This window comes from Crassostrea angulata, chromosome 6, assembly GCF_025612915.1.
Source record: "Crassostrea angulata isolate pt1a10 chromosome 6, ASM2561291v2, whole genome shotgun sequence".
In the NCBI taxonomy this organism is placed as follows: Eukaryota; Metazoa; Mollusca; class Bivalvia; order Ostreida; family Ostreidae; genus Magallana; species Magallana angulata.
This window is the reverse complement of record NC_069116.1, coordinates 57,670,303-57,684,446: the sequence shown is the minus strand read 5'-3', so window position 1 is coordinate 57,684,446 and position 14,144 is coordinate 57,670,303. Positions and strand designations below refer to the sequence as shown.

The window sequence follows — 14,144 nt, the reverse complement described above, 5'->3', positions numbered from 1 at the left end:
ATTTTTCAACATATATATATATATCTGGATATATGATTCAACCCCCCCCCCCAAAAAAAGTAATTTTATTTGACAAAAATCTTAAAAAAAGTATCATTTACATCAATTATATAAAATTTCAGGTCATTTGAAAATTTCAGGTCAATTCAAATTTTCAGGTCTTTCGTATTTTTGTGTAAATAACTGGTCATTATGATATTTTTTCAACCCAAATATACCTGAAAATATGATTTAAACCACCACAACGTAATTTTATTTGACAAAAATCTTTTAAAAGTATCTTTTATATAAAATTTCAGGTCTTTCAGGTCTTTCAGGGCATTAGTATTTCAGGTCTTTAGTACGTTCCCGTGCAGATTCCCCGCGTTGTGACGTCACGGGCTAATAGATAGCCCGTACGGGGAACGAGTCTACAAACACTACAGTACATAAATGTATATTATACGTCTTTGTTGTGTACTTATGCTTGTCTTATATACTTGAATTGTACATTGGGTTGATTGTACAATTCACTTTTAGAGATTTTGTTTTGGGTTTTTTTTTTATCGTGTGAGAAAGGGGATGATAAAGAGGTGTGTGAAATTAAAGGCAGTTGATTGGTCCTTTAGTGCTTTCCGTAAATCTCGGGTTCGTCGTACTACGAGATCTAAATTCTAGAGGCGTACCAAATGAAACAACACTGGTTCTATCCGGATGTTTTTAGAGTTGCGGGCCTTGTTGTTTACCACACGAATGTTGAGGCATGGCGGCAATGTTACGATCTACACTAATTCGAAATTGTTCTCCCCATTTACGGATTTTAGAGGGAAAGTATGTACAACTACAATTTAGTCATTTAGGGAGGAGTAAGTTTACTTCAACTCAACGCCTGAACCAGGAATCTGTGACCGCGGGAGGGACTTCAAACATTGAACATGACAACTCAACCAGGGAACATCCAGTGCCAGTTCTTGACTTGTCATTTAACAGTGCTAAGGAGGCATATAGGAGCAAGACCACGCCAGAACTCCTGAGGGCCCTGTTCGTGTTCAACATGTGTTCCATCCCATTTCTTGTCAACAACAACAAAATTGTGAGATGTGTTGCGTAACCTCAGCTTCCTTAAACTACATAATGGCTATTACGTATTATGAGTTGCCATCACTGCGTTTGTTTGCCGAATTGATTAATGTCGATTTAATAGACCCTTTAGAACAGTCAATACTATAGGCATGATGAAATGAAAACTAAACTTTTATTTTTTTTTTTATTGTTACATATTGGTTTTAATTTTTGCGCCAAGACTTGGCACATCACCAATTTTTTGATTCACAAGCATTATTCAATAACAATCCTTTAAATGTAATCCAAAGAGTCCAGTTAACTTAAGAAAATTTACAGGAGACCAACGTTACCCAATAGATGTAGTGTAGAATGGCCTATTTGCCAAAGAACTTACCTGAATTCTTCAATTCATTGTTTCTACATGACCTATTCATATTTTGACAATCTGTCAACCATGGCAATTTAAAATTGAATTCCACTGAACTCGGTGAAGGTCAATTCAGTGAACATTATATAAACATACATTCATGGTTCAGGTCCATGTGCTGCATGTAGATACTTCAATCTTGTTCCGCTCTAGTTCAGTTTAAATAATTCTTGCATTCAAATAATTCTTAAACATGCTTAAATCTCTACATACATTTGTTATACATGTATGCAATGAACAGTCTCTTAGATAAACATAAATGACTTAAGGTCCTATACCACCTGTGTATCACTAATATAAAAAATTGATGGACTTTTGAAAGAAAAAAACCAATGCCAGAGAAGCTAATGATGATATTATCTGAATGAATAATTGCAACAGTTTTTGAAGTTACAAGATTAACATTGTTTCTCTTGCTATTGTATCAAAATATTTACATCCATATAGTATTTTCTCTTTTTCTTAAGAAAATCAATTGTCATTCATAGCTCTGTAGATACGAACAGGACTGAAATATACGTGATCCAGTTCTAACCTGTTACCAGTTCATTGATCAATAAAATCCCTCAGTAACCTAACTACCCATACATAAAAGAATGGCTGTTTTTTCTATCTAATGAAACTGATGTACCTAACAACAATCTATAGTCTCTTTACTGTACATTGGATAAATTCTGATTATGAGTGATAAACTAGTTTAAAAAAAGATGTAAATATAAACAAAAGGGTTATGTTAATTTTTTCTGCAATGATGGCTATCTTCATAACCCACATGAATCACTTAAAAAAAACCATTTTATTGTTTAAGTAGAAACGTTGTTATATTGTCGCTATCTTCATAACCCACATGAATCACTCAAAAAAATATTTTTTAAGTAGAAACATGTTGTTATATAGTGTGTGATAAGATAAGTACAGTTCTGCCAAACTTCTACCGGTTCTAGCTAGTCGGTCAGCCCTGTAGTTCAGTCGGTAGAACATTGGTTTGTAGACTGAAGTTCGAATCTATTTCTACTAACGGTCCCCACATAATTCCCACATAAATCTGATGCAATTTATCAAAGACCTATCAATCGAAATTTCCTGAGGGCATTAATACATCATGGGATATTTGCAACAATGAATAGATTTTTAAGACTTCATGAATATTGAACTTTGCAACTCATTTTTGCCTATTCTAGATTTTAAAATGGAGCCGCAAAGTATTAGGGAAAAAACTCTTCTGTAACATCATGAAGGCTACATTCTATGGCCATTTCGTTGCTGGTGAGGATCAAATAACCATCCGCCCAGTCGTCAATAACAATCGCAAATTTGGTGTCAAATCCATTTTGGATTACAGTGTAGAGGAGGACCTCTCTGCCAAAGAAGCAAAAGAGGCAGAGTTGAAGTAAGATATCATCTTGATTTATGTACTGTCCAATCAGTAAAAACACTCAGAAACTTCCAGAAATAAAATTGCCTCTATCCAGTTCTAGGCGGAAAAACAAGATATTGTTCTTGAGGATTGTTTTGGGGGATATTCGAAGTTTATCTTAAAAGCAATGCTAAAAATTAAAGATGTATAAAACTGGATGATATGAAGATCAAAATTTGGAATCTTTAGGGATGTTGCATAAATAGAGGAATTTTGAATTGAAAACCAAGCTTATTTTTAGATCTGAACTTCAAAGTTGACAAGAGAAAAATTCTTGGAAAAACTGTTCATGTGCGTATCGAGAAAAATTTTCCAGGGGGGTACAATGGTTATTTGAGTTTGCGAGGGGTGTGGGTAGGGGGTGTCAGAGGCATATTTTTGGTAATTTTATAATGTAATTCAAAGAAATATGAATTTTGTAAGGGGGGATGGGGGTTCCGGACCCTCCTGACCCCCCCCCTCCTCTTCTAGATCTGCGCATGCTTCCTTGAAACTGATGTTTATATTTCTTCTAACAGGAGCTGTGCACCCCCTGATCTAGAACCTCTTAGTGCACAAGGACCAAGTGATGAATGTAAGTTACAGACTCATTAATATCTAATATTAACCAAACTCGAATAAACTCTGTAAACAGGGTAATGTTTACTTTCTGTTTTATGTTCGCTTCATTCGCCCTGATTGTTTGTGGACTGATTCATAAAAGTATTTGTCTTTCTTCATGTTCTTAAAACACAATTATGTCATGGGACATTAAAATTGAGCAAAATATTTACAAGAAATAATTTTATGTTCAAATTACTTTGTTTACAGCCTTCACAGACTTACAGTATATTTACATGTAAAAAATGTTTGTTAGACTTTCAGGAATGCTGAACCAATAGCAGTAAATGACTGCTCGAGACTGCTGTAAAAGTGGTTATTTATGTGTAAGGGGAAATTTACACTAGTTACGCGTTAAGCTTAAAACCATGTAAAATGCCCCCGCACGTATGGTAAAAAAATCAAAACTTTATAGTGGTAAATCATGCATCGGCGTATTTTATACCCACACTTATTGTTTGATCATAGAAAACCCGTACCTAACCACCAGCGCAAATAACCACTTTTACAGTATGCCATTTACTTAATAACAGTATTTAGTGCATTTTTTCCACAGCTGATTGAAGGAACAGTAATATTCATTGTGGAATTTTCTTAGAATTGAATTATACAGGAGCTCAGCCTTGAGATTAATTTTTGTCAATAATATATAGCTCCCCAGGTTCCACAGCCTAGAACTGGTAAGATGTGTGCACTGGAAGTGAAGTATACTTGCTAACAAATGATAGCACTCCCATACCTATTTATATACACCTTGGGTTTTACAGGTGCCATCAAGGCCTCTGTTAACTACTCCTTCAATATTCATTTAGTGGTTCATTTATGACAGTTATGTATGATAAAAACTAATGATTCTCTATCTTATTAAATAAACTTTCATGTCAAAGAATTCCTTCATCAATATTCAAGGTTGATTTCTCAATTACCTATTTCTGCCAACACCTATGTGAATTTTTAAATTCAAAAAAAGAAAACTGGCAGCGAAGTTTTTGTTAAAAGTTTCTGGTAAATTGATGTTAAAACCATAGTTACACATTTTTTGTATTCAACCCTTAACAAAATGTATACAATTGATTGTTTAATATTTCAATTAATAAACAGATGGAATGAGAGATTTTCTCCACAATCTGACCAATGGTATTGTTATCACAGCGGTATATAAGTTACTCTCTGTCACGTAATATATCGCCATGGATACAAGTATATATCCTGTTGGCTATAAAAATCTCGGAATGATGTAAACATTTGCAAGAGCGATGTAATAGACATAATATCATTAGATATTTTTGTATTCATGCACATATTTTCTCTACTTTTTTTCATCCTACTGACTTCCCTGGAATCAACTGACTGGTTTTTTTAAATTTTCAATTATTTTCAATCACTTAGTCTATTAGTATCTAGTGTGTAGTCATGTACCTCTTTCTACCACATTCATATAATTCATGTTGTAAAGTGTATTAGGATCTTGCCTACAGTGTATGTACATTTGTTTTATAATGATACATATGTACTGGCAATATTTTGTGAGGGTTTCTTTTTCTTTTTAGAATGGATGCAGTATTTTCAGTTAGACTAGCTGTTTTAGTCTTGTAGGCTTGATACATGTTATGCTTGGTTTAAGACCACTTTTCTACATATCATTTTGGACATGATTATCCAAAAATTCTAGAATCACCCATGCTATTTAGATATTTCTACCTTGTCAAACATGGTTAGTGGTTTCAAGGAAAGCTAGACATTTGATTTCTGAAAGTTTAGTTCATTGAGTGGAGAATATGGAGATTCAGTTGTGTAGTTACAAACTTAAGAAAGCCTGCAGGATCAGATATTGTATTTGTGTCTAAGGCGTAATGTAACATCGACATCTTTATTGCAGTGGATAGAAAAAGAAAACGAAAGAATCGTAAGTGGAACAGGTTGTAAAGCTGGAGTGATTTAACTTGATTGTGGTCATTACATATCGCCGTGTTCACAAAGTGTGAGATGTTACGCCACGCAATATTATTCATTATGAATTGACATCTCTTTTATGTTAATATATTCATCTTTATATATATTCATCAGACACAATTCATTAGATGGCAATGAATAACCCGGGTGTTCACTTCCATCCAGTGTGATAGATTTGAAATTTAGCTGAATATTTGTGTGTGTTTGAACTGATTCAATTTTTTAATATTGAAGAGACAGCAAATCTGTTTTTTCAGCTAGCAATTAAATTTCATTCCATTCATTAATTGAATTAATAGAAGTCCTGTACTTGGGTTGCTGTATACTATATTGTTCACCAGGGTATATAAACCAATCAACGAAATATCATACATGTACACCATGTTCATTTTAAAGAACGCACTAGACCTTCTTGTGTGTAATATGCACAGTCTTGTACTTAATTTATTCATTTCCAAATTAATCCATCTGACCTTAAAATGGTAAAAATGAACGTAATTTTAAATGAAGGACCATACATGTAAACATTTTTTTTAATCCAAAAAATGATTTTTTTAAAAACATAATGTGAATGAAGTTGAATTGAATTAAAACTTATATATCTATCAGAGATGTTGGATGCTGAATGTAAAAATATGGATTTTTATTAGTTCAATGGAAATGGAAGATGTGGTTGTGAAGGAGAAATTAAATGAATTGTAGAAGAATGTCAGGTAATTAGCAAGAGGCTTTAATGTGATTTTGATTTTCTAATTCTCTAGCTCCGGATGCACTTCGGTTCCAGGCTCACGAGGAATTTCTGGACAGAAGAGAGGGGGTGGTCAGTGCCAGGACATACTTCTACGAGGACGAGGCAAAGTGTGATGAGAACCTTCAGACCTTCAAGGACTGTATTGACGCTGTTGCCGGTCAGTAGTTCTCTGTGTCATCTGTTCTTTAAACAGCTGTTGGGTGTGTAAATCTCAAATTTTCAATTTAGTTTGCTGTTTTAGCATATTTTTTGCAGCAGTAGCACAGTGAAAATAATCACTAAAGTCAAAATGAGTAGTGAAGGAGAGATGAAAAGGATTTAAAACTGGTTTTGAAGGCAATAATGACTTTTTCTGTAATTGTTGCTCTTGCCAGGATTTGTAGTTTCTTGGCTGCAGGTCCTATCTTCCTGAATGAATTTGGTGCCTAATAGCTTAATAAGTACAGTAGAAAAAAAAACTATGATCATCAATTTTTTTTTAAACTTCTCAGTGATTACGTTAATTTTTAAGATGTTCTGTTGTAAGATAGGTATTCACAAGGACAGCATTACTTTTGCTGGTTCAATGTCATGGGGCTACTGCTGTTATTGATTATAACACTTTTTGACGTCTTGTGTTTTGAACAACTTAGGTGCTGTGCCGGATGGTTCTGGATTCATTGCTATTAAAATGACAGCCCTGGGAAGACCACAGTTTCTGGTCAGTTCATTTGTCAACTAATGCGTGCTTAATTTGCCAGTATAATGTACGTGTAATACAGTGATTCAGTAAAAAAGGAAACTGTGTACAAATCCCTCACACAATTGTGTTGATCACTTACAGCTTGAACTTTCGGAGGTCATCACATCATGGAGAAACTTCTTTGAGAAATTCGCCAGGGATAAGACCAAATTCTCTGAAGAGGATTTTAAGACGACCTTAAATGATTTCGGTGTTCAGGTCACACGTGACGACAGAAAGAGATGGTTCGCATTGCTGGACGTTACTTGTGATGGGTATGTCAGTTTAAACTGTTGATGAGGGTACATATCATAAATTTTTTTAATGATTATTTTGGGTTGACAAGCTACTCTATGGACGTTTCAGCTCTCTACTTACCTGTTTTCTCATTATCAGTTGATTTCACACAATCATGCTCTTTTGTTTTCTGTGGTCACATATTCTGGCTCTAATCACTAGAGTCTGATAAGGATGACGGGATCATAGCCTTACCTATTCATGTTGTGTGTGTAATGCTGGCTATTTCTTTTCAGCAAAATGACATTCATGATGAAGCCATCATGTGAATAGGTTTATCTTAAAGAGTATTTCAATTTCAGAGAGATATTTAAAAATAATCAATTATTAGACTACAAATACCACCCTTTTCCAAAGGTCTGTATCAACTTTTCACTTATTTTCTTATTTCATATTTCTAAGAACATTTTTTTCATCTATATATATTTATTATTATTTAAGAAATGAATTTAATATCTACCTATGTTTGAAATATAAAAGAATCCTGGACTGTTCACTCTTTATAAATCACAAAGCAACTTATAAAAGAAGTTGTAAACTGACCCAAGTTACATTAAATATTGTTTAACATAGGTAGATATCAAAATCATTCCTTATAATTCAATTTTCTGCTAAAATCGTGCAGATAATAAGGCACATTATTTAAAAAAAATGTGTTAATATTTGCAAACATCGAATGTTACATTGTGCAGATTAATTAATATTATGTTTTACAATTCGTATTGGGATGTAGGCAAGCTATATTATACGAAATCAATGAATTTGTTAAGCCAACCAAATGCGGCATTGCAACCAGAATTAAATTACTCAACAATACATGTACTTACATTTGAGAGATAATCATGGTACATGACCATATGTGTTGTCTATAGATTTACACATTAATAGAAATCACATTCATACACCTGTCATCAAGAGCCAGATCATTCATACACATAGATTATGATGATGATTTCCCTGTCTCACCACTTTACCGGTATCTTTTTTGTCTATTTATTTTAGGGAGGTAGACCTACTGGACTGGGACAACTTGCTGGACATGAACACACAGATGGGGCGCCACCTGGTGGTTCCTAATGTCAAGGTCAGGTTATGGTCATGTTCTATTAATAGTCTTAATCCCCATGGTCCGGTCAGGTCATTGTCATATTAAAATAGTCATTGATTAAGTGTATTGGACCATACATTACAAAGTTGATCTCGGTGTCTCAGTGTCCAGGATAAAATTAGAATCAAATTTGTAATATATGGTCCATTTTCAGTTACCCCATCCCTGTCAGACAGAGACACTGGAAAATGAAAATATAGTTGCATAATACCTATGAGTATTATTTATTTCAGACTGGAGAACTACAGCCATTGGTTGCCTCACTCCAGGTCGAGGAGGAGGAACAGCTCAATCAGATGTTGTCAAGGCTCAATGAAATAGCAGAGGTAATTCTGGACAGAATGAAGGTCCAACAGATGCCATATGTACCATAAAACATTGAATTACAAAGATATTAAATTAATTAAACACACAATATAAATGTTTAGTAGCAGTGAATTAAATCAAATAAACACGCAGTTTAAATGTTAAGTAAAAACAACATGGTTTGAAAAGATAAGTATCAACTGAGGTTTTTATGATGGTTAAGTGTTGTTAAAAGGTATTAGATGGTTTTGCTCTTGTTTTATATGTTCTTGAATACCTCTGTGTCATCCAGCGTCTTTTTTTGTAGTATGCCATCAAGAAGAACGTGCGGGTGATGGTTGACGCTGAACAGACGTACTTTCAGCCCGCCATTAGTCGACTGACCATTGAAATGATGAGGAAATTCAACAAAGAGAAATCTGTCATCTTTAACACCTATCAGTGCTATCTCAAGGTCAGATAGAAGAGATGTACTCTAAACTAACATTCCCATTCTAGACGTTTTCGTGAGGTTAATGAGAGCCTCATCATTGAAAATATTTCTCACAAAGACCATTTCCTTAAATGTCTCTGGTATTTTTTTTTCTTTGATAATCTACATCTGGATCATGAAAATAAGCATTGCATCTTTCTGTGAACATCCCATTTGTTTTTGCTTTACAAATGGAATTGAATATCTATTTTAATTTTCTTTATAGAAGCTTTAAATAATCTAAATCTAGTAAAGTATTTACATACTAATTTTTAAATATAACCAAATTGAATATAAATGAAAATTTCACTTTGTTTTTTAAGCACATTGCAATACTGTATGTGAAACTGAATTTATTTTTTGAAATTTATAGAAAGCTTTCACCTCAGTCACACATGATCTGGAATTATCCAAACGGGAAGATTTCTATTTTGGAGCCAAAATTGTGAGAGGAGCCTATATGGAGCAAGTAAGTGGAATTTTGTGATAAGTTTTGATTGTATAGAAGGCATGGCAAAGCACTGATCAAGGCAACAATATAGCTTGTATCTGTAATACCAATACCTGATAGCTAATACAATCATATAAAACTACTAAAAATTTAAAATATCCTTAAAAAAATTTCATTCAAGTATCATTAAATCACTTCCCAGTAATGTATTGTTTTCTATTAAATATTTTGTTTGAATTGGCCATTCAATTTCATAAATTTTCATTTTCTTGTTTTAAATGTAAACATTTTGTATGTACAGTACCTGCAACATTATTTTTACAAGATAAACTACAGGATAGGATTCATGCACACTAAAACAGAATGCACACATGATATGATGGGGTTGATACATGATATGAAAGGATAAATATGATGTTCATGATACCATTTTAATTGCATTAAAGAATCTTCACAATTAACTTGTTATTTATAATAATATCAGAATTTGATAAAGGACAGATACAAATTAAGACAGATTCAGAATTTTTTTATTAATAATATATCATGTTGTTGATTTTAGCTGTGTCATTTTTGGATATACAAAAATGACTAGTTAGAATTTATGAACTCCAAATATGAGCTTAAATGATTCGTAAAATATGTTAACATTGTTTTCATTATAGAACTTTCCAGCCAATTATCGTATACAGTGTACTGAACGACTTATATCTGCTAAATAAAATAACTTGCTTATGAAAAGGCACAATATGATTAAAACGGCACTTCGGTATTAGAGGTTTTTACTGTATACCGGTATGTGTTGAGTACCCTGTTCAGGGTACTTGTTAATAGCTTGTTAGTGCTAATGCCTATCTCTATACTGTAGGAGAGAGAGCGAGCAGCCACCATTGGTTACGAGGATCCGATCCAGCCGACCTTTAACTCCACCACCCATAGCTACCACAGCGTAATGGAGGAAATAATGACCCAGATCAACCACAGACCCAAGGGACGGATCGCAGTGATGGTGGCCAGTCACAACGAAGACACTGTCAGATTCTGTGTCGAAAAGTGAGGAAGGACTGTCTTTATATATGCTTTTATTTGATAGATCCATGTTCTATTGCTCTGACCTTCTCATCTTTATGATAAGATATTTATGGTCGACAATGGTTCTGAATTTAGAGGCAATTAGATACAACAGTTGAATATTATCAAATGCTGTTGTTGTTCTTTGCAGAATGAAAGACAACAGCATTGGACCACAAGATAGACTGATCTGTTACGGACAACTTTTTGGCATGTGTGACCATATCAGTTTTCCTTTAGGTAAATATAACGGCACACAAACAAGTTTGGTTCAGTGATATGATGACATGCTACATGATCTCAAAATACCATTTTAGAACATTACCAAACATTTAATGGTAATCAGCTTATAATTAGTTCTGATATTTGTTAGTTATAGTACAGCAAATCCTCTTGATGTGTGTGTGCTAATGTCTGATTATTCCTTGTCTGTTTTTACTGACTACTGTTTTGCTTCCACAGGTCAGGCTGAGTACTCGGTGTACAAGTATGTACCTTACGGACCGGTGGAAGAGGTTCTTCCGTACCTCTCTAGAAGAGCCATGGAGAATAGAGGGGTTCTGAAGAAGGTCAAGAAAGAGAAGAGGCTGCTCTGGCAAGAACTATGGAGAAGGTTAAAGAGTGGGGAGCTCAGATACAATCCAATGAAGATTTCTGCCTAAGAAACATCCGGCTGTGCGGGGGAATATGTCTTCTAGAGTGTGATAAGGAGACCAGGTCAAAGATGACCCTTGTGTCCAATCTCAGAATTTTTTTTAACTGTGAACTGTGACCTTGGATAAAAAAAGAACTAAATTTACATTTTGTTTATCAATGTAAACAAAGAGGCCCTCCATCTTGATGTAAATCCTTTCAGTGTGCGTTAGTGATCTACTTGATGGGTCAGTCATTCCATGCATAATACTGCTGTCTTTTTCACCATTATATGGTGCACTGTATATTGGGATTGAATGGTGCATTTTATGATATACTTGTTCTTTAATTGTGTTTTCTTTTAATTGTTATACTACTGTGATTTTTGCAGAAACTGTTGGAATCTCTATAACATGAATTTCATTATGTAGGACTCTAAAGAGTTTATTTCAGTCAGATCTGATTTTTTATATTAATATATAGATTTGCCGCTTGAAAATTGAGTTATTGATTGATATATTGAATGAGTTTTTAATTCAATGTTGATTTATTGTCTTAAAAGATTCACAGATATAGGGATCATTTTGACATTCCCCCAGATTAAAAGTGCTAATTATGCATCATAAAAAATATTGTCCTACAAGGTTAAATGCACTTGATAAATGTCAAATACAGTTCCAAATGAAAATAATATCTGATGATTAAGGCCCATTGAGAATAAATTGCACCCAAACCAACTTGTACCCAAATATTTGAGTACGACTTCACTAGTCAACTCGTACCCACGGGAAAAATATATTTATACTAGGAAAATAAAATTCAATAGTTTTCATTCATATGTTATGTTTTTTATTTATATTTTATTTTTTTATAAAATATGTTTTAATTATTATAATTAAAACAACATCTAATATAGTGATTTACTTACCATTTTCTTGCAGGAAACACACCTGTCTCGAACCATGTTGATCTTCCAAAAGTGATGAAAATGTGTGTTTCTTAATTATGAGCAGCATGTTTATCATAGTTTTGTGCTGACAAACTCATTGGTTGATCGGTTGAACGGAATCACATAAAGCAATTAATTTTATTTTTAACTGATGATAGTTAACCTGCTCATAATCATTCTTTGATCCGTTCGCATTCAAGTACAGAACTATAGTATACTAGATTTTTATAACAAATTCTTTTAAATTTGTTTTACAATTCACATATTAATGTTATCGATAATATACAAAACATAACAACATACGAATAAAAGCCATTCATTTTATTTTCTTATAATAAATATTGATCTGACCGTATTCAAATACACTGAGATCTAGGACTAGGACTCGAGTGAACCACATAGTTTTGGGTACGACCTGACCATTTGAGTACGAGTTGGTTTGGGTGCGAGTCGGGTTGGGTACGACTTGACTGTAATTCAAATATACTGGTAGTTTTCAAAATATTGCCAAAGGTTTTTATTGCAAGAACTATTGAATAACATCACGAAAATGCTGTTTAAAGCTTAAGTATGTATTGAGGAAAGAGATATTTTTTTTTAAAGAATTTCCAAAAGGAATCTATGCAAATATCTTCAAGATAAGTTTTTTTCCCTTGAATAATATGAAAGATTTATAATGTACTTTGCGCATGGCTTTCTATTGGGGTCAGCGCATACTTGAATTTTATTTGTATGCCACAATGACAACCAAGCTGGAATTAATGATGAATTTTCATGATTTTGCTTTTGAAGTTCAGTGCTGTTATACTCTTTCCCGAGTATTTGCTTCCACCACTTTTTGCTTTGATATTTTGATAATCATAAATACCTTTGTGCTCAAACTATGTCCATCCACTAATATGAAAAATGTCCAAATTATTTGTTTGAAACGCCCCCTCTACCGCTTCAGGTTTTAATACACATCCCAAGATGAAAAGTCTACGGGGATTTTGAATTGCTTCAGCCATTAATAAGCCCGGATGATAACGTTGAAAAATTGCACGAGATATCCCGAGTACCGGTACTTCCGAATGGAGAAAAGATGTAAACATTTCCCATTATAAATCTCCATAAGAAAATTGTTTTCGTTCCTGTGAACTTTTATGAGTGGAAAATGATAATTGTTCAAAGAAGATAGCTTAGATATATTCCCTTTCATCGATTTCAACTTTCTTTCATAGGTATGTGTATTTTTATCAATAATCATCAAAAAGTGATGGAAGCAATAACTTGGGATAGACTATAGTATGCTAATACGACATTGTTTGTACTATACATGCATGTAGGAAGAATTAGATGTAATGACAGCTTTTGATGTGTACATTGTAAGCAGCCGTTTAGACATGCTACATGTATGTTTAAAAGAAATACTTAAAGACATGTTATATTTATTTTTTTTTAAATCTGATGTGGTCGACATTTTTTAGTAATGTTTCGACAATTTTTTCATGAAAATTATCAGAGGGTGAAAGTCTCAGTCTATTGAATAAACTCATGTTATCTTACTCTGTTACAAAATAAAACAAAAGTTTTAAAGCTTAGAGTTTTAATTTGTTATTCAATCTAAGGGTTTCAGTTCAGTTATTAGCTATTGTTACGCTGAGAAATTTTTTATATAATTAATGATACAGAAGTTTTATTAATTAAATGTGTCTGGATTTATCGTGATTTTGGTCAGAATTCATTTTTAATTTAATTTTGATGTTAACAATGCTTTAGTAAGGCATTTCTAATAGTAAAAAAAAATTAAATCTGAGAGTCAGCCATCGAGTTATATGCAGATTAAAAAAAAGCTAGAAGAATGAGCTCTGTATATAAATATCACAATATTTTTGTTTTAAAGGGTAAATTTTGATGATTAAAAAGGGGCGAGGTCGTAGTGTTTTTACACATTTAGTGTAGCGG

At 33.3% G+C, this 14,144-nt stretch overlaps 1 protein-coding gene across 2 annotated transcripts; it reads left to right on the top strand.

The window, feature by feature from the left end:
• Positions 1 to 701: 701 nt before the first annotated feature.
• On the top strand, positions 702 to 13,776 carry LOC128189243 (proline dehydrogenase 1, mitochondrial-like). 2 transcript variants are annotated; one of them, XM_052860772.1, is made up of 14 exons: positions 702 to 1,072; positions 2,653 to 2,861; positions 3,407 to 3,462; positions 4,142 to 4,168; positions 6,203 to 6,349; positions 6,825 to 6,892; positions 7,016 to 7,188; positions 8,213 to 8,294; positions 8,552 to 8,644; positions 8,932 to 9,078; positions 9,470 to 9,565; positions 10,416 to 10,600; positions 10,770 to 10,858; positions 11,081 to 13,776. In XM_052860772.1, the coding sequence occupies exons 1-14, from the start codon at positions 743 to 745 to the stop codon at positions 11,278 to 11,280; spliced, it is 1,902 nt and encodes a 633-aa protein (XP_052716732.1). In that variant the 5' UTR covers positions 702 to 742; the 3' UTR covers positions 11,281 to 13,776. The 2 variants fall into 2 exon arrangements, with proteins under 2 accessions (XP_052716732.1, XP_052716733.1); XM_052860773.1 differs by lacking the exon at positions 4,142 to 4,168 and having other exon boundaries at positions 703 to 1,072.
• The last annotated feature ends 368 nt before the right edge of the window (positions 13,777 to 14,144 follow it).

Coding starts and splice junctions, on each gene's coding strand:
- LOC128189243 (XM_052860772.1), top strand. CDS start 743: ATGGCGGCAATGTTACGATCTACACTAATTCGAAATTGTTCTCCCCAT. Junction 6,893..7,015: donor TGGGAAGACCACAGTTTCTG/GTCAGTTCATTT, acceptor GATCACTTACAG/CTTGAACTTTCGGAGGTCAT. Junction 7,189..8,212: donor CTGGACGTTACTTGTGATGG/GTATGTCAGTTT, acceptor TATTTATTTTAG/GGAGGTAGACCTACTGGACT.